Raw genomic sequence first — 19,477 nt, forward strand, 5'->3', positions numbered from 1 at the left:
TTATGCTGGTTTATGTAAATTAGCACTGCTATCAGCTAACTAGCATAGCTTAGCAAAGTTTGCGGGAGGTGCGACTTCTCTTCTGGTGCAGACTTTCTGCAGCTGCTGCAGTTTTCAGGTCTTTTCTCCGGAAAAACAAGAAGTGGACTCAAACATCAGTCATAAAACGAAGGCTTATTAAAACTCTTTTATTCTCCAACTGAACGGAGTCACAGCTCTGCAAACGTCAGGAAATCTACCGCAGGCACGTCGTGAGGTCACGTTTTCACTGATTTACAGACGACACCAGAGTTCACAACTGTTCATAAAGTCACGTATGTAGAAATGAGCGATGAAACGGCGTACGGAGCGTTTTAAAGACGACCGAAGCCTCAATTTAATCCAACCAGATGAATAAATGAATAACAAAAGTGCTGGAACGCAAAATATATACGAGATGAAACGTTTTAAAGATATATGAATGATGTCATCTGAAGGGGGGAGGGGGGGGAGGGGCACCTACCAGAGGTGACAATGGAGTTTGTGTAACGGTTGGAAGAACAGGTCGTCTGCGTGAACGAGCTCTCTGGGCTCCTATTGGTCAACGTCACGGAAACGCAGCGGATGTCGTCACGTGACGGGAGAGACGCTCGTCTCCGTTCAGGACGCAGGTAAGATCTGATTTTTGTTTCTCAGGACAGACCCGTCCACACTGATAAGATTTGATGTGTCCAGACACCACCAACCTGCATGGGGTTGCCGTGGTAACGACGTAGCTACTCCGCGTCCAACGCGGAAGAAAAAGCGCCGTCAGACAGTTTATGCGTGCGTCCGTCCACAGAGCGTTTTCCTTGTTGTCAGAGACAAAAAAAAAAACCTCCGCTTTCTGCTAGCTCTGCTAGCGGTAGCGTAGATTCTGTCTCTGAAAATGATGTCATCATCACGCGACGCGCTACGCAAGAAATCCGATCCGAGGCCGGCAGAAGCAAAAAACTCCATCGGGATATGAGGGACTTTGGCTGACGGTGAGACGTAGATGATGTCACGATAGACGACCAAATAAAAACAACCAAAGAGTTTCGAGTCTTCGCGCCGTTGGAACGTGTTTTTAGCTCCTGAAAAATCGGACCAAATAAAAACGGGTGAATTCTGCGCTCCACGTGAAACCCTCGTGGGCTTCGGAGCGTCCGTTCGCCCGACAGTCACTTCTCGGTCGCGTGGCTCTTCATGTGAAGCCTGACGTACGTCTTGCGGTGGAAACCTTTCCCGCAGACGTCGCAGCGGTGCGGTTTCTCTCCACCGTGCGTGCTGCTGTGCTGCTTCAGGCTGGTGCGGTCGCTGAAGCGGCGGCCGCAGATGTCGCACGGGTACGGCTTCTCGCCCGTGTGCGTCCGGATGTGGCGGATCATGTTGTGGCGGCAGTTGAAGGACTTCCCGCACTCGCTGCACAGGAAGGGCTTCTCGCCCGTGTGGATCCTCGTGTGCATCTCCAGGCTCCTCCGGCTGTCGAAGCACTTCCCACACACCTCGCACACCTTCCCGTTCTTGTGCGTTCTCAGGTGGAGTTTCAAGCTCTCCTCGCAGTCGAAGCGCGTCCCGCAGACGCCGCACAGGTCGGCGGCGTGCGTCTTGGCGTGATTCACCAGAGAAACCGTGGAGTGGAACATTTTCCCGCACACCTCGCAGATGGTCCGGGACGGCGGCGGCGGCGGCTTCTTCCTCGGCGGCGACGCCTTCTCCTCGCCGTCGTCGCGGTTCTCGGTGCGGACGTGAACGCGCAGGTGGCGTTTCAGGGTGGAGTAGTCGTTGAAGGACTTCCCGCAGACGGTGCAGGCGTACGGTTTCTCCCCCGTGTGGATGCGGATGTGCCGCATCATGTTGTGGCGACAGTTGAAGGACTTCCCGCACTCGCTGCAGTCGAACGGTTTCTCCCCCGTGTGGATCCTCATGTGCGTCTCCAGGGACGCGCCGGTGCCGAAACACTTCCCGCAGACGGCGCAGATCTCCGCCTTCACGTGCGTCTTCAGGTGAAGCTGGAAGCTCTCCTCGCTGTAGAAACGCTCGCCGCACACGCCGCACACGTCCTTGGCGTGGACCTCCATGTGGTTCACCAGGGAGATGTTGGCGTGGAAGGCTTTCCCGCAGACTTTACAGCAGATTCTGGATTTGGTTTTTCTGGTCAGGTGGCGTCTCGGAGCCGTCAGAAGACGAAGCCTCTTCTTCTTCTTCCTCTGCTTGCGGTCGCTGCTGCTGTCGTCGCTCTGAGAGTCCACGCTGGCCCTCCACTCCTCCTCTTCCTCCTCCTCCTCCTCCTCCTCCTCGCCGTCGGCCCCGCCGTCGTCCTCGACCTTCACCTGGTCCTGCTCGGCCGACGTCCTCGGCAGAGGCTCTCCTCCGTCTCCTTTAGAGCTCGGACAGTCCGACTTGTTCTTCACGTACAGAGGCGTGAAGATGAACCTGATGGTGCCCTCCTCCTCCTCCTCCTCCTCCGTCTGTGGAGGATCCCGGTTGTCCTGGTCCAGACTGGAGCTCCACTCCGGCTCACACCGGCCCTCTTCTTCCTGCGGCTCGTCTGCAGGAAAACACAGAAGATTACAAAACAGAATATCAACTCAGAAAACAGCAAACCGGAGCCGCGGTATCGTTTACAGAACTGCTCTCGACCGCCTCGGACATCAACAAACTATTACTGTCAATACAGATTAAGCTGAAAATAACTTTTACCAACAAAAAAAAAATCAACTAAGACACAAAATAACACTTAAATACAAGAAAAGAGACGCATGCCGCGACACCATGAATGTGACATATTGAATATTGTTTAACATTGTAATTTGAATATTGTCAATTTATTTATGTTCCAAATAACTTGAGTGAAATCTGTCAATCATCAGAGGTCAAATCTGGCGTCAGGACAGCAGCCATCCATCGACATGTTTGTGTCTGTATGTAAAGCTGCTCGGTCGTCACTTGTATGCCGAATGTAAAAGTATACTTTAGAAATTAACACTATATTTTTACATATCAGCCTGTCAGGTAGATAACTTCACTGATAAATGACCAAACTTACATCTTTTAAATGTTTCAATGGAGTTTGGCGTCATGAAGGCCGCCTGCCATCGAAATGTGAAAACCAGCGACTAGACACAATAAAAGTTTATTTTGTTCAGAATGTGGAGCAGCTTGGTGAATCGGGTGTATGCCGAATGTAAAAGTAGATGTTCTTCGTGCAGGATATGTTTTAAATCGGAGCCTATGTCGTGTATAATGTTTGCACATTAACAGGAAAGATTAAATTTGGAGATATTTTAATGGCGTCTTGACATTCTTTCCATCGGGCAGGTACCGTAGTGTCCCGGAAGGGCCCGGTTAACGAACCCGCTTTAGCATCAGATTTAGCCTCCATATTTTTTTTAATTTAATTCGTATTTATGATTTCATGGCAATAAACACCACAAGACAAATATGAGTGAGACTGAATGTTCGGGGACGTGGGCGGTAACGGGACTGGTGGTGTTCTCGACCCGGGACGGAGCCGGCAGCTCACAGACCTGCGGGCTCGTGAGTTTCGGGTTCGGACGCCGCCTGCAGCATCCTGCGCTGCCGGCTGATCTCCCGCTTCGACAGCTGGAGCTCCTCCTCGTAGCCCGCGATGGTCTTCTTCACCGCCTCGAAGATCTCGTCGGCGGCCGCCGCCAGCCGCTCGTTAACGAGCGCCCGCAGCAGCTGGACGCTGGACATGATGCCGACCGACCGACCGATCGACCGACCGAGCGCGGGGATCTGACGGAGACCTCTCTGGTGTTGGACGCTGATTCTGCGGTAAAAAAAAAAATAAAAAAAAAAATAAATAAAAAAAATAACGGTGCCCGAAGCGTGAAGGTGGCGCGTGTTCACCTGACGCGAATATTCCCGGTTAGAGGTAAATCTTTTCAAAATAAAAGCTTGATTTCGACGAATGAACAAGTTAAAAATGTCAAATATTTGCTGGTGAACCATGTGGCTTTGTTATCAATTCAACTACAGAACAGTAACGACAAGTATAGCTGGAACCAATAGCTGATTTATTGATTAAATAATTAACAGGAAGTGATCATTTTTCATGCAAAAATGCCTCAAACTTGACTTAGTGAACATTTGTTGTATTTCATTTTTACTTAGATTTTTGCTGCAGTATTTTTACAGTATGGTTTTAAGTAAACAATCTTCACTTGTGAAGAAAATGTAATGCCTCAATGATGAACTCACGTTTACTTTTTGATTCTAAATAAATGTACAAAATTCAATACCTCTTGACTGTGTTGCTGTTTTTTCTCCAGTAGATGGCAGCATAAGCAAATGAAACCACACCAGAGTCCATCGAAGAAAAGGACTGATTTACAAACATTTTTGTCTTGTTGACATGATATAAATTATGTTGTAAAATCAAAGTGAAGGTTTGAGACGTTGTTGACTCCAACATTCAATAGTTTTATTGTGAAAAAGTCTCTTCATACACGTCGCCTTGAACTGTACAATCAATAATTTAAAAAAAGAAAAAGGAAAGAAAAATGTTCAGCTCGGTGTTTGAAGAACATCATCTCTCTCCTACACACACACACACACACACACACACACACAAACGTTCCCACACACACACACACACACACACACACACACACACACACACACACACACTCGCTTCAGATTACTCAGCAGCTTCAGCTCAAAAACAACAAGAGTGTTCTTTTATTTTTTGTCCTTTCCACAAACACAACCGGCGATATAAGAGGGCAGCCCTGAAGGGGTCCTGAGTCCAAGCTTCCCACAATCCTCTGCAAACATTTCCACGTTTAAAAAAAAAATAGAAACTCGGCCCACAAAACTGAGGAAGAACCAAAACGTGGAGGAGGTGATCGGATGCTCAACACTACACACAATCATTACAGGCTGGCGGGTATTGTGTTGACGTGTGGGAGTCAACAACAACAACAATAATAAAAGCCTGTCCTGTCCGTCACAGAGAGGGGGCGCTAAAAGGTCGACGGATACGTAAAGTAAAGTAAATCAGAAGGTAACCGAAGCTGAGAATTCATCCTCTGGGGAACATGAATGTGTGAAATTAATTTCATGCCGAGAGTTTTTGAGATATTTTACAAATAAAAAGTTAAATAAAATTTAAAAATAAAAAAAATAATAAAATAAAAGTCGCAAGAGTCAAAAAGACGAACACCAGAATCCGTCAGGTTCATCCTCTGGGAACCGTGAACGTCTGCACAAAATGTCGACTCAGGCAGTTTTCTTTCTTCACTCAGCAGAACCTTCGGGTCCACCATCACGCAAACTTTTTTTGTTTTTTTTTAAGCAGTAAATGGACATCAAGTTAAACCCAAAACCAAAATTGTGGAATTTGTATCGTTAACCTGCAAAATTTTGGCATCTTATTGCAAAATATTGACTTCGGCCCAACGGAGTTACGTGAGCCAGTTCTGGATCTGAACTGTGTTTTACTTTGTATTTCCCTTTTAAAGAAGCCACGCCCACTGATGACGTCATCACATTTTGGGAAGCACTTTTTTTTGGGGGTGGGGTTAGGGGGAGGGGTTCAAATTCATTTGTTGAAAAACATTTAATTCCTTCAAAATAAAAGAACCTCATGATTTAGGTATTCATGGGGAGCTACAAAGAGAAAATAAAATCTGTCCTGCGTTTGGCGACTCGCATAGAAGCTTAAAATTTGGCGTTTAATTCCAAAAAGTTTAAATCCCGAAATTGAAGGAATTGTGAGGTCAAATCGCAGCACAGGATCAAAGTGCTGAAGAGTAAAAACCTTCATGCTGCGGTGAACTTACTCCCGGTCGGATTTAAGAGGGCGTTTCCACGGAAACATCTGACGAGACGCAGCTGAAACACAGTTAAAAAATACAGAACGCCTGCCGGAGATCCAGTCGTCTCACCGGAGGGAGACGAGGACGAAGAAACAGCGAGCTGAGAGGAGGATGAAAGACGAAGACGAGGCCCTCCGTAGATCAATGAGAGCACAGCATTTATTATTCAGCAGCTATGAATCATGGGACGGCGTGCGGAGGCGGCCGTGCAGATCAGGGGAGGAGAAGAAGAAGAAGAAGAAGACGGCATCAGATCTCCTGGGAGATCCAGGCGGAGAAAGACTCGGAAGAGTTCACGTGTTCGAACTCGTCTCCACACGAGTGCCGAGCGGCTCAAGCAAGAACGGCCGTCTCTCCCGCTGGACTTGAATGCAGCGCAGTGAGAACAGGAAGTTGAACTGTTCACATCTTAATTGATATCATCTGGACACACTCGTGTTTTTATTCTAATTGTCAATTCTGATGAAAACCAACGAAGAATAAATCCTGTGTCACGAGAGAAGTTACAAAACTGAAGTCAAATTATTTTCCAGATCAAAAAGTTTTCCCTTTTTTTCGTACGAACCAATTAGACTAAAAAAAAACAACCAAAAAAGGAGGTCAGTTTCCTGTTTTAGTCAGCAAAAGTTCAGAGACGGTTCCTGAACGCAGCACGGCGATGCGGCTTTAAGAGGCGGTGGAACCAAAAGAAGCAGCTAAAACAGAGGAAAGACGCAAACAGGAAGCAGCTGTTCGAGAGAGAGAGGGGATCAAAAAAGCTCACCGTGTGTCCCTGAACGCAGCGCGGTGATGCGTTCAACAGGAACACTCAACTCAGCAGGAAGTCATTTAAAGAGCTAAAAACGTGGACCGATAAACACGGGTCTCCGTTTACTGTCAATACTGAGAATGAATTCCACTTTAAAGACGACTCGGACCGGTTTCTTGTTTACGCTTTCATCTGAGGACAGAAACCTGCTCCTTCGTTTACCTCCGAGATTCATGCTAAAATAAAAACACGTTAACGGAGCCGTTCCAGAACAAAACCGTCTGTGGACTCTTGATGACGTCACAGCAGCTTTAGACTCGAATAACGTCCACTATTTTTCGGGCGGGAACATTTTTTTTAACGTGAGCACAGAAACTTTTCAACCTGCAGCGACTTCAGCAGCTTCTTGAGTTTAGAGTTGAAATTAAAAAGGATATTTTAAGTCATAAAACTTTCCAAAAACAAAAAATACTCAGTTTAAAATGACATAAAATTATTTTAAAAAAAGCTGCAAAATGTGAACATTTTTCCTTAAAAAGAAAATGACACTGTTTACGTCATCATGCTGCTGGACTCTGGGTGGAGCGTCGCTGAGGAAGAGGAGGAGTGAAATGAGAGTAAAATCCATCTCTACAACTCTGAAACTACAACTCCCAGAAGCCCTTGGGGCAAAAAGAAAAGGTGCATCCTATTTCTTTTTTTTATCCAAACAACAAGCGTGAGCCTCCGTCCTGCTGCCTGAAGTCTCCACTACAACGGAGATCAATCCGCCACTGAAAATAGATCCCAACAAATTCCCTCCTTTTGTGTTTTAAAGAAAAAAAAATCTTGTATAAATTTATGTATAAAGAATAAAAAATAACAAAAAAACAGCTTTTCTCTTTAAAAACCTGCATAAAAATCCGGTTTGTAATCAGGAAACTTTTCATGATATTATTCCTTAAGTGTCTCTGATCGACAAATTAGTTCAGAAATAAAGTCCATAAAAGACGGAGGGAACTTTAAATAGGCTGTCTATTTCTGCATGGTATCCATGGCAACAAGCATCACTGGCTCCCCGTTGTCGGAGCGGGAGGCTCTGCACCCCGCAGGATGGTGCTGATGATGTTTTAATCTGCTCGTTCACTCTCCGTTCACAGAGGGAAGTTAGACTCAAGGCACACCCACGGGTCTGGGTCTGGACCTCGGACCTGGTTCTGGTTCCGGTTGCATCGTGGACCTCCGACTCGGTTCGTCCTCGGCAGGCGATCAAATGAAAACTGTCACAGGCTGCCGAGGACGAACGGTGAAGGACTGAAGAAGGACTAGTGTCTTGAACGTTAGCTTATCAAAACAGCAAATAAACAGAGGCAGGAAAAAAAATGGAGGCGGACAGAAGAGAGGAAGAAACGAAGGAGATGAAGGTGGAGAAGAGATGGAGGTGGAGAAACGAGGGAGATGAAGGTGGAGAAGAGAGGGAGAAGAGAGGGAGATGAAGGTGGAGAAGAGAGGGAGATGAAGGTGGAGAAGAGAGGAAGATGAAGGTGGAGAAGAGAGGGAGGTGGAGAAGAGAGGAAGATGAAGGTGGAGAAGAGAGGAAGATGAAGGTGGAGAAGAGAGGAAGATGAAGGTGGAGAAGAGAGGAAGATGAAGGTGGAGAAGAGAGGGAGATGAAGGTGGAGAAGAGAGGGAGATGAAGGTGGAGAAGAGACATGACGAGCGGCGCGTCGTGCGAAGGAAGTAAATACGAGCTGGTCGGGGATTTCTGTACACGTAGTGAAGACTCCGCCTTCGTCTCTGATGTAGTGACAGTTTGTTCTCTGATGTCCTCTGAGACACCATCGAAGCTCCGCCCCCCTCTCACCTGGAAAGTACTTTACACTCTGTGGAGGCGGGAGATCTTTCATCTGTCCATCATTCCCACTCTTCAGGTAACATCACCCTGTACACCCCTCCCCCGCTCCCTCCCCCGCTCCCTCCCCCGCTCCATCCCTCGCCGCCTCAGTTAGGAGATCTTGCAGTTGTTGCGGGTGCAGTTCTGCGGCGGGCTCTGCGGCGGACGGATGGACTTGGAGCGCTTCAGGCTGTTTCCCTTGGAGCCGCCGGCCGGGTTGGCCAGCGAGTACGAGCGTCCGTGCATCATGACGGCGTTCATGCCGTTGGCCATGGAGAAGGACTTGAGGTGCGACTTGATGGCGACGGGCAGCGGCAGCTTGTCGATGAGGTGAACCGGCGTGCACGACACGATGGCTCTGCAGCAGAGGTCCTGGAGGCTGAACACTGGGGGAGGACGGGGGGGGGGGGACGATATGGTTATCACAGCTTTGATCTCTTTATTGTCTTTATTTAAAAAAATTTTTTTTTTTTTTTTTTTTTTTTACTTTTTTCTACATTGTTTTAAAATATTTTACAATTATTTTTAAGTAATAATTTTTTCACTCTTACCATATTGTTTTTTAAAAAAAACTAATTATATTGAGCTTTTGTTGTTGACATTTTGTTTTGGTGAAAAAAAAAAAAAAAAAAAAATTTGCAAAATTGCAAGCTGTTGTAAATATTGCGTAGATTGCTTGAATTAGCATTAATAATTGTATCGTGATTTCCTGCAAGGATTGACAAAGTCAGCGATGGCGGCAGCCTCAAAATGCTCAGAAGATATAAATATAAACAAACAAAAAAATGAGACCGTGAATCAGATGTTACGGGAGAAAACTCGATTTTAGCGACTAAAACTTTCCGACTCAGTTTCAACATGGAACACGTCTGAATAAACGTCGTACGTAAAGATACGTTCGGAAAAATACGTTTCATAAAACAAACTTCAGTTTAGTTTTAACGATCTAAAACCATTTCGAGCTCTGAGTTATTTTTGCAGAGCTGCTTGCTGCTCATTAAACATGAAATGAAGAGTTTCAGCACATCGAGGACGAGCAGCTGTAATTACACACCACGCCGGGAGAGGGGCGGAGCTAATCAGAGAGCAAAACATCCGTCGTCCAATCGGAGCCGGCCCACCCACCTCTGTTGGGCCTCCAGAACTTCTCCATGCCGTGCCTCATCAGGACGATGCGCGACAGCTCCGTGAACGACTCGATGACGTTGAAGTTGCAGAGCGGGCTCACCTCGAAGAACGTCATGCCGTTCTTCTCGGCGTACGCTCTCGCCTGCTCTGTGGGAACCTGACGTTTGAAGGCCAGGTGGAGGCGGTTCCCCACGAGGATCCGAGGAACCCCCGGAGCGTGCTGCAGAGAAGGAAGTTACTCGCTGATGATTGTTAATATTTAAGCTTGAAAAAAACCAAAAAACACCCACAATCAAACTTAAGGTTCATCGAGCAGCTTAAAGTCCTGGAAAACTATTCAAGGAAAACTTTCTGGGAACAAAAAAAAAAAAAGCCTCTGAACCAGCTGATCTGACGAGGTTGATAGTACAGGCAGGTAAAATATAAAAAGACACAGATGAATTTGAGCATTTATCTATCGGTGTTTGATAGAAATTCACATTTTGTTTGAGTTTCTGAGCCTGCAGGAGATCTAAACATTAAACACACAAAAATGAGTTAAAACTCAAACTTTTTTCAGCTGGTTTTTACATTAAATGACTCGATATTAGACTCACAGCACATTAATAAGTCCAACACATTGAATATTCGTAAATAATACATAATTTTAGCACACTGAAAAAAATAAAGGAAGAGAAACAAGATCAGTAATTTAAGTGGAAAATGACTTCATACTGGTGGAGAAGTGACTTGAAACAAACCGAGTGATCTCACAATAAACCGGATTAATAAACAATTAATTTGATACAAGACCTTAAATCCATTTTTTGCTTCCTATTCAACCATCAGCACACACAGAAAACAACCTGTCATCATCCCGACATGCGAGCGGAGGAACCGGGGATCGAACCGCCGACCTTACAAACACTGAGCAACCGCAGAAACTTCGTTTACCACAAATTCAAAGACAGAAACTCAAACATGAACTTCTAAAACGAGAGGATTCATCTCATATTTCCAGATCTGAGATGTGAAAACTTGCCGAGCACAAAACAATTATGCAGTGAGGCATTAAATGAGACATTCTCGTCACCAGATGATCCATTTCTACTAAAAACTATATTTTAAATCTTAATATAAAATTATTTTACAGGTTAAATTCATTAACAGACTAATCAAACTGATGTAGATGAAAATATTCACACGAAAATAAGAAACAATTAAAAGCAGTGATTGGAGCTAAACTTATTTAATCATGTAGAGATTTTTTAATTCATCTCTGATTTATCTGTTCTTTAAAAAAAAGAAGTGTGCGACCGTGTCACTGCTGTGGAGGCAAAGCAGGAAACACCGGAGTGCAACACACATTCCACAGGCCCAAAATAACACACACACACACACACACACACACACACACACACACACACACACACACACACACACACACACACACACACACACACACAGAGCGGACATCCTCTTTCAGCAGGACGGACATGAAGCGAACACTCACACATTCACGGGTCGATTCAACCATTCACGTTTTAAAAAGCAAAAAAACATCAAATCAAACTGCAACAAGAAACAAAACAAAAACCATGAAAAATATTCCGTTTTTCCAGTTTTTCTTTGGACTCACCTCGTCGATCTCTCGGATCCACCTGTCGATGCCGTCGAAGGACCAGCGGTTGGTGATGTCATAGACCAGCAGGATCCCCTGCAGAGAGACAGAAACACCAGGTGGAGGTTTAAGGCGGGTTTTTACTTCCCTTCGCTGTCGTCTGCAGGTGTTGCTTCCTCACCTGAGCCCCGCGGGAGTACGAGCGGAAGATGGTGCAGAACCTCCCCTGTCCTGACGTGTCCCTGCAGACACACAACCACCAACACTCACATCAGGGGAGAGTTTATGAAACGAAGAGCAGCGATTTAAAACAGGTGGGACGTAAAGAAACGGAAACATGGCCGCCCTCCTTCTGCTCCTCAGAGTCCTTTATAAACTTTGGGGTTTTTATTACAGGGCTTAAGAGGACGTGATGCGTTCTTACCAGAGCTCCAGCTTCACTCTCCGGCCGTCCAGCAGAATCGTGGTGGTTTTATAGTCGATACCTGAACAGAGAGAGAAGAAGACATCAGACAAAGACAAGGTGAAAAACCTGACAAAATAAAAGCCGATACTTTGCTCCGAATGTAATATTTTTTTTACTGTTGTTTTTTGGAGCCAGATGTGATCATATTGGACGAGCTGGGGAGGAACGAGGACACTATGCCCCACCCCCTCCCTATGCCAAAAACCTGACTGCACCACGGGCCTGTCAATCAAACTAGACACGCCCCCAAACATATCTGCGTTTGAGGCCTAATATCTAATTAATGATGGGATTATTTTCAGAAGGACCACGAGAACACTGATCAGAAGGACGGGATTAATCTAATGAAGCCCCTGGTGGCGCTGAGTGGTATTGCACTTTGGAAGTAATGTCCACTTTTCTGTAGTCTTTGAACCGTCAGGACGTGAAGCGCCTCCAGCAGCGAACGGATCAAACCTGTCGGATCGCTACACCTGCCGCGTCGGGACACGTTCACCTGCGTGCTCGCCAGGTTGCCGCGGTTTCACCGGAGCGTTGTACCACCTGAGGCCGAACAGGTGAACCGCTGACTCATCAACCTCCGACAAGATCTTTATCTTATACGTCAACATAACGTAACTTTGTTTAAATCTGCGGTGGTTATCAGCTACTTTACACTAAGAAATCAATAATGAAGACATCTAAATATAATATCTTCAGATGAATTTCTCTTTTTATACATCTTAAATTACTTACTTTTTGATTGTTGTTGATAAATCTAATGTTTAACACTATATTAATGTTTACATAATGCTTTCATTATCGTTTAACCTGCTAAATCTACAGGGTTTTTTTTTTGAGGAATGATGTTCTGTAAGATGAAGAAAATAAAATCGCATCTGTGAGACAAATAAGATAAAACTTTCCCAAAATAATTAGCAACTTAAATCCACAAAAAAAACCATCATCATTTCTTTCAGCTCTTTCGCTGCCCTGAAACCTGAAGCTCATCATAAAAATTCCTCCACAGCCTGTTATTACGTTCAGATATCTATCGGCAACTGTCTGGAAAACCTTCCCATCATGCCCTCTGGCAGCTGCGAGCTAACAACATCAACGGTATCGTCCAGTGTTTTGTTTTTTTTCCAGGCGTCATAAAGCTGCTGAGTGCAGAGCTCAGTGGACTAATTGAATCGGAGAGTGTTCGGTAGCGAGCGCTTCCTTTTCCTCCCGCTGCCGAGGCTCACTTAGACTTCCCGGATAATCGATAGCTGCTCCGATGCTTTCGCTGAAAACCGCTGCTTCTATTCTGGGAGTCGGCCGACTGCGTTTCTACTCCACTAAAGCTGTTGTTGAGAGTCTGAGAGGTGTCGGTTTAACTCCCCGGATAATGTTTGACATGTGAGATGGATATATGGATAAATCCTCTCTGATGGTACGTTAGAAATCACAGCGCTGGTATACATCATGATGTCATTTATAAATTCAAGTACAGCTGTCTGTATTTGGTTAATCCACTGAAATGTCTCGTTAAAAGAGTTCATTTAAAAAAAGATACCGTTCTGCTCATTCATTCGTAACGTCGCCCACAAAGATGGAATTCAAGCAGACGTATTAAAGGCAGAACGACATCAGCAGGACCGATGTCACTAACTCTCATTCAGTCTATTTTTGACAGAGATCGAACAAAGCAGATCGGACGGGCAGGAAGTCAGACGGAGGAAAACGAAGTGAAATTTTCAAATTAAAACACCCATGTGAAAAAGCCCCGACCCGACAACACATCACGACATCATCGTCTGTTCCCGCGGTCTTTCAATTAAGACGAGAAATGCGTTTTCCTCCTGCTACTGACACGGGATGCTGAAACGGTTTCAAAAACAAACACGTCTGCAAGATGCAATATCCAGATGACCTGTGGGGGCGCTATGGAGGCGTGACGGGGTCAGAGGCCGTTACGAAGGAGCACGGAGGGAAATATTGGAACAACAGAGCGTGGATGGAAAGCAGGAACCCCCCCAGCTGTCGCCATGTTTATTATTTACATCAGGTAGATCCAGGTGTTCTTATTGGATCCTTGTTTCTCTGGTTGCGCCCTCTAGTGGAGGCCTCCAGTAACACGCAAAGTACAAAGGGCAAGTACACGAGCGACAACGTTCACAACGCAAAACATGCGGTTCAAAAGCGATAAGATTTACAGGAAGCAGCAAGCCGGACACGAGGACGCCGTTTTGGTTGTTTTCAGCCTCTGAACTTTCAGATCGCACTTCGTACACATTTAGGGTGGGCGAGCAGTAAGAAATTATATCTGTGTATATATATATATATATATATTTATATATATATTCAGCGGTAAAGAGCCTGTAAATGTGAAGACAGAAGTGAAGTAATCTGACAGCAGTGAGGATGAGGAGCAGCTCAGCTCTGTGGGTGACGCTGAACATTCGGCGTCTCGTCCAGGTTCAGCTCTTCATCCACCTTCTCCGTCTTTGTTCCACAGACTAAACCCTCCCTCTCCTGCAGGAGGGTGGTGCGGGTGGGGGGTGGAGGGGGTGGAGAGGGTGGAGGGCGGGGGGGATAATCTATGAGCTGGCTTGCATCCAGCGATAACTACTGTCAAACCAGTCTGCCGCTCCAACGCCACCTCGACCCCCCGGGGGAATTATCAACTGTTTCTTGCGCACTGCGTGAAAAAAATAAATAATAAAAAAAAAGATTTAAGAGCTTCACTTGTCAAGCAGACGCACCGAGAATCTTTTCAGTCTGGATCTGTATGCTAATTGGCTCCGCTGCTTTCAAGACTTCTATTATCTGATGGCGAACGTCAGCCGCCTGTGAAATTCAAAACCTTATCGCAGTGTGGAAAATTAATCTGGAAAAAATACTCTGTAAGCCCCGAACACTGCCAAGTAAAACCCAGGAAACTCGGAGACGATGAAGACTCGTCGTACCGTCATCATGTCGTTATAAGCAACATTGGAAACTCGTACTTTATGGTAATCTGGGATTTAGAAACTTTGTTTTCATTCGTTCATGGTTATTTAATCTACAAACGGTTTTTCAAAGTAATTTCTACAAAGTTCATGAAACAATTTCGAGCTGATTTTGTCTCCATAAAGTCTGAATTTATAGTGTTTATTTCGTCCCAACTAGGGATGGATTATGATTTATCTGTGAATTGTGAATATTGAAATAGTCATTAAAATATTTTTAAAAAAAACTTCAGTTTTGTAGCTGCGCCCGGCTGTAATGTGTTACTCCCGTCAGGAGGAGGCGGTAATGCAGCTAAAGCTTTCTTAGAGCCCCTAGTGGCCCTCAGTGGTATTGCAGTTTAAGGCACTTCTGCATTGGCATTTTTTTCTTCAGATTCAAAGACTATGTTCTTCTTTTTACATTCAGTCTATGATACGACCACAAAAAAGAAAGAAAAGCAGCAAATCAGATGATGTTCAGAATTTCTGCTTGAAAACTACTGAAACAAAGAATTTATTATTCATGAAGCTGCTGAATAATTTGTTCAATGTCACATCTTTTAAAAGCATTTTTTATTTTTCGGAGGAACCCAGAGATGGTAAATATATAATTGCACAGCTGGAAGCTGGACTAGATGGTATGTTTGGTTCTTATGTTTGAATGAATACTGAAATAATTGATTTCCATAACTTATTAATCTGATGTCTGATGTCTCTCCATGTCCACAACATCCTCATGTCGGAGCCCTCTTGTCTCTTTCACTACTCGCCAATAAAATTCCCCCAAAATGACAATGATTAATAATTAAAACAATTGATGATGAGTTTCCTGTCAATCATCAACTCAATTAAAAACGAATTGATGTCAATTATACAGCAAATCCACCTGAAACGAACCCGAGCGCCTCATTCTTCTGAAGCACAGACGTCTTTTTACAATATCAGCGGAATTTCTTACTGATGAATTTATGATCAATCAGCAGTCTATCCAACTGGCACCCGCCCAAAATCCTCCAGCGAGCCAATCACAGCCCGAGGACGGCGTTATCCAATCAGACTGTGTCTTCGTGTCCTGATTTTTCCCTCCTCCTGAAATATTTAGGATCCTCTTCGTCCCTCCACGCCAACCTCTCCCTGCCGGAGGGATGGAAATCAATAGCAGCGCTTCTGTCTGCACAAACATCCCCGTCGAGGCGCGTTTCGCTCGGCGCTCCATATTTAATGAGGCCGTTTGAAGGCTTTTGATCTTTTCTCGTGTCGGTCGGGACCGCGTCCTCTCGCGGAGGCCGTTTAGGATCTGGCCCGGCTCTCCGTTCGGCAAAACAGGGTCGCAAACAAACCTTTGATTAATCAGTCGATTAGGTGGCGACACAAAGAGTCTCTTTTTAACTGTTCTGGGATCAGACGACACCAGACGTTTGGATTTGTCTCTTTGCTGGTATTTAATGCATTAAATGAAAAACTGATGAATCGTGGAAATATTCAGATTTAGCGATAATGAAAATGAAGCTTTTTTCAACAGGAGTATTTAGACAAAAGACACCAGTTTTTAAGTTGCATCCACTTTAATCCTTTACGATGCACAAAATCAACATCGTGATTGTCATAACTACCTCAACAACGATTCATTTTAACCGTTAATATACCGTTAATATACCTGAACAGCTGCTCTCCATTGATTTGTTCAAAGTGAAGACAATTAAAAGCAGCTGAAGAATTCCTCCCTCGAACACGGTGACACAGAACAAACTGGACCAATTGGAAAGCCACAATGTCGATTTATTGATTCACCCGACTTCAACCACAAAGCAGAGAGTCTTATCAACTCCTTCTGCTACTGCCTTCATCATCATCATCATCATCATCATCACCGTCAGCTGCTGAAACTGTAGATGTCTGTAAACAGAGGGTCTCCGTTCCTTCGGCAGTTTCACTAAGACACGGTGAACGCTGGTGAAAAGGCGTCACGGATTCTGCTGACTGATGTATTTTTCATGAACACTTGCTGTTATTGCCGAGAGGGCGAAATCTTCATCTGAAGAACGAAGCGGATACTCGAGGAGTCATCGGAGGCAGAGGACGGTTCGCTGGAGCCGATCGCGTCGCTACGAACGCACGTTTTTACCTGGAATCTGTCAGTAATTCAACGCAGAAGAGAAATCGGCCGTCGGCACGTTTTCACTCATCGGTTTCCTCACAAACACACTCGAGCCGTGTTGGCAGCAGAAGTCCTTCCTGTGATAAATGATTCATTCACTACAGTTTTTCGGCCCTCTGCGCTGCTGCTGGTTTCCACATCGTTCTAGTAGACGGGTTCAAATCCACCTGCAGGCGTCACAAAGTTGTCTTTAACAGTGTTGTTGTCACTATAATGCAGCGACTTTCACCACACAACTACAACGGCGGGTTTAATTTGGACAATCACCCACATGGATTTAAAAATGTATTCTTATATTAAATTATTTCTATTTTTAGTTGCCAGTATTTGACTTTTGAAGCAGTCCAACAGCCTCTTGCAACGACTCCAACGTAACCGAGCTGCGTTCAATACGACTTATTGGAGGTAAATATAAACAAGATCCAGTGAGGTCACTCAGGTACCACTTGGTTTACCTTTACTTTGAAAAAAGGAAAATCTGTGTTTATATGTTGGATTGAATTTAATACGCTTCATAAACTTGAAGAGTGCAGCTGGATTACGAAGGAAATCACAGCTGTTGGATCGAGACTCTGTATCAGCGGATAATCTAATAATAATTACATTACTTGGATTTAGAGGAAAAACTGTTTAATGGGACGTTCACAGGCACTGTTGTTCTTTAATCTAGTATCTTCCAAAACCAGGATATGTCAAATTTTAAGAGTTTTAATAATTAAAAGTAGATTCACTGTAAAAGAAAACACAAAAATAATGTTCTAAAGAAAATAAGTCTGTTAAATGTGTTGTTTTATGAGGATAAATCACTGAAGTAGGAGTTAACCGTTGTGATACCGTCTGCTCTTGTTCTGGAGGGAAGTGTGTGAGCGTTCACGGGGAGCGAAGCTGCGATCAGATAAGAGGCCGTCAGCCGTCAGCCCCCCCCCCCCCCCCCCCCCCCCCGGAGCAACAGCAGTGAGACACCCAGCTGAGGGGGGGGGGGGGGGGGGCATCACCTGAACGCTGCTCGGATCCATCGACCTCAGATCACCGAGGAACAACCATCTCATTCACTGAATCTCCTTCATGAGTGTCAGGTATCATCGTCTGAAACCTCGTTAGACTCTGATTGTTTAGCCAGTAAAATTGTATCCACTAACACAACAACAACAACAACAACAACAACAACAACAACAACACAAAACATTGATGCCTGGTGTTTGACTGAACGCTCTTGTGTTTGTGGAGAGAGCTCATTGTGTTCTCCACCGTCAACACAGCTCGAAGGTTCAGGACTCGTGTGTGTGTGTGTGTGTGTGTGTGTGTGTGTGTGTGTGTGACACAACATTGAGGTGTCCATCATCATCATCAGTCAGCTGAGAGGACCGACTCACCACTGCTGTAGGCGTAGGGGGACTCGGCCGATCCGTCCTGCAGGCTGTCCAGGATCTCTCCTTTGCCCACGTCGCTGTCGCCCACCAGCAGGAACTTCAGCAGGTAGTCGTAGCTCTTCACCGGGCTGCCCTGGCTTCCCATGACGTCCTCACATCTGAGCCCGAGGGAAGGCTGGAGATGGGGGGGAGGGTGGACCGAACCGGACCGACACCCTCTTTCAGACCCTGGTTATCCTTCTCACGTGATCTAAAAACAAGCTTCTGTTATGCCATGAACTCAGCGGATGGAGGTCCGGCAGCAACACAAAGTCTTTGTTTGGTTGGGTTTTTCCTCTGAACTGTGCAAGGAGGTAATTTTCAGACTAAAAATAAAAAGAGCCGCAGATTCAGAGGAATGTCCGACTTGGAAAACAACGTGGAGGCCAAAAATGTGGTTCTGGAAAGTAAAACATTGTTTGTGCTCAAAGATAAGTTTGGTCCAAGGTGGTGATTAATGGGAAAGAAACGTAAACAACCCTGACAGCTGAAACACGGAGACAAACTGTCTGTCGGTGCCAAAAATAAACAAATCCCTTATTTTCAGTGAGTTTAAGGTGATTTAAAGACTAAAAGCACGAACCGGATCCGAACCGAACCGGATCCGGACGGGATGAAACACAAACCTGCTTATTGTTTGGAAATCATCCAAATAAACTCGGCAATTGCACAAATTAAAATCAGATGTATGTGACAACATATATTTATTGGTCAGCTACCGAACTACCGAACCGAGCCGAACCGAACCGGGAGGCTGTCAGCTGGTCTTTTTGTTCCCATTTAGGAGCTTTTTTTTTTTTTTTTTTTTTTTTTTCAGGCTAACGAGAAGCTAGCCTCGCAAGCTAGCTTAGCGAGCCGAAAACACAGAACCAGAACCGGTCCGAAGACGCGGTCAGCGCGGCGCCATGTTCGGCACACGCGTCCTTCTGCTTTATGAAATCTCGGCTTTATGAAATAACTTCTCGGCGAATAAAAAGAGAGTCGCGCTGTGTCGCGGCGACGCGTACATCAACTCCCACCGACGTCCGTGTGGCTCCAGGCCGCCTGCGCTCCGTCTTTATCCCGGTGTGTCGCAGAGGTTTCCCGCAACTTCACCGCGTCGCTAAATGATCCAGAACATTCCGAATCAGGCGGACGTTGGAGTTTTACGTCCAGCCCAAACCTCGGTGGGAGTCCTCGGTAATCTCAGTTCGCGGCGTTTCCATGTCTCTCCATTATCCTCGCTCATAATCGCGGCCGCGGCTCCTGAACGCAACACAACAACCCTGAACGCAACACAACAACACTGAACGCTGCGT

At 45.4% G+C, this 19,477-nt stretch overlaps 2 protein-coding genes across 2 annotated transcripts; both read right to left on the reverse strand.

Moving 5' to 3' along the window:
• Window positions 1-183: 183 nt before the first annotated feature.
• LOC138207736 (zinc finger protein 491-like) lies at window positions 184-3,757 on the reverse strand. Its single transcript, XM_069165216.1, has 2 exons — window positions 3,531-3,757; window positions 184-2,551 (listed from the first exon to the last, which is right to left on the reverse strand). The coding sequence occupies exons 1-2, from the start codon at window positions 3,718-3,720 to the stop codon at window positions 1,182-1,184; spliced, it is 1,560 nt and encodes a 519-aa protein (XP_069021317.1). The 5' UTR covers window positions 3,721-3,757; the 3' UTR covers window positions 184-1,181.
• Window positions 3,758-4,416: 659 nt separating this feature from the next.
• Window positions 4,417-19,477, reverse strand: LOC138207737 (ras-related protein Rab-40C). The gene is made up of 7 exons (XM_069165217.1): window positions 19,187-19,477; window positions 18,144-18,390; window positions 11,620-11,680; window positions 11,377-11,437; window positions 11,214-11,291; window positions 9,593-9,815; window positions 4,417-8,853 (listed from the first exon to the last, which is right to left on the reverse strand). The coding sequence occupies exons 2-7, from the start codon at window positions 18,283-18,285 to the stop codon at window positions 8,579-8,581; spliced, it is 840 nt and encodes a 279-aa protein (XP_069021318.1). The 5' UTR covers window positions 18,286-18,390; window positions 19,187-19,477; the 3' UTR covers window positions 4,417-8,578.

This window comes from Embiotoca jacksoni, unplaced genomic scaffold (genome assembly GCF_022577435.1).
Source record: "Embiotoca jacksoni isolate LCO1_2020_lvr unplaced genomic scaffold, fEmbJac1.0.p SCAF_34, whole genome shotgun sequence".
NCBI lineage: Eukaryota > Metazoa > Chordata > Actinopteri > Embiotocidae > Embiotoca > Embiotoca jacksoni.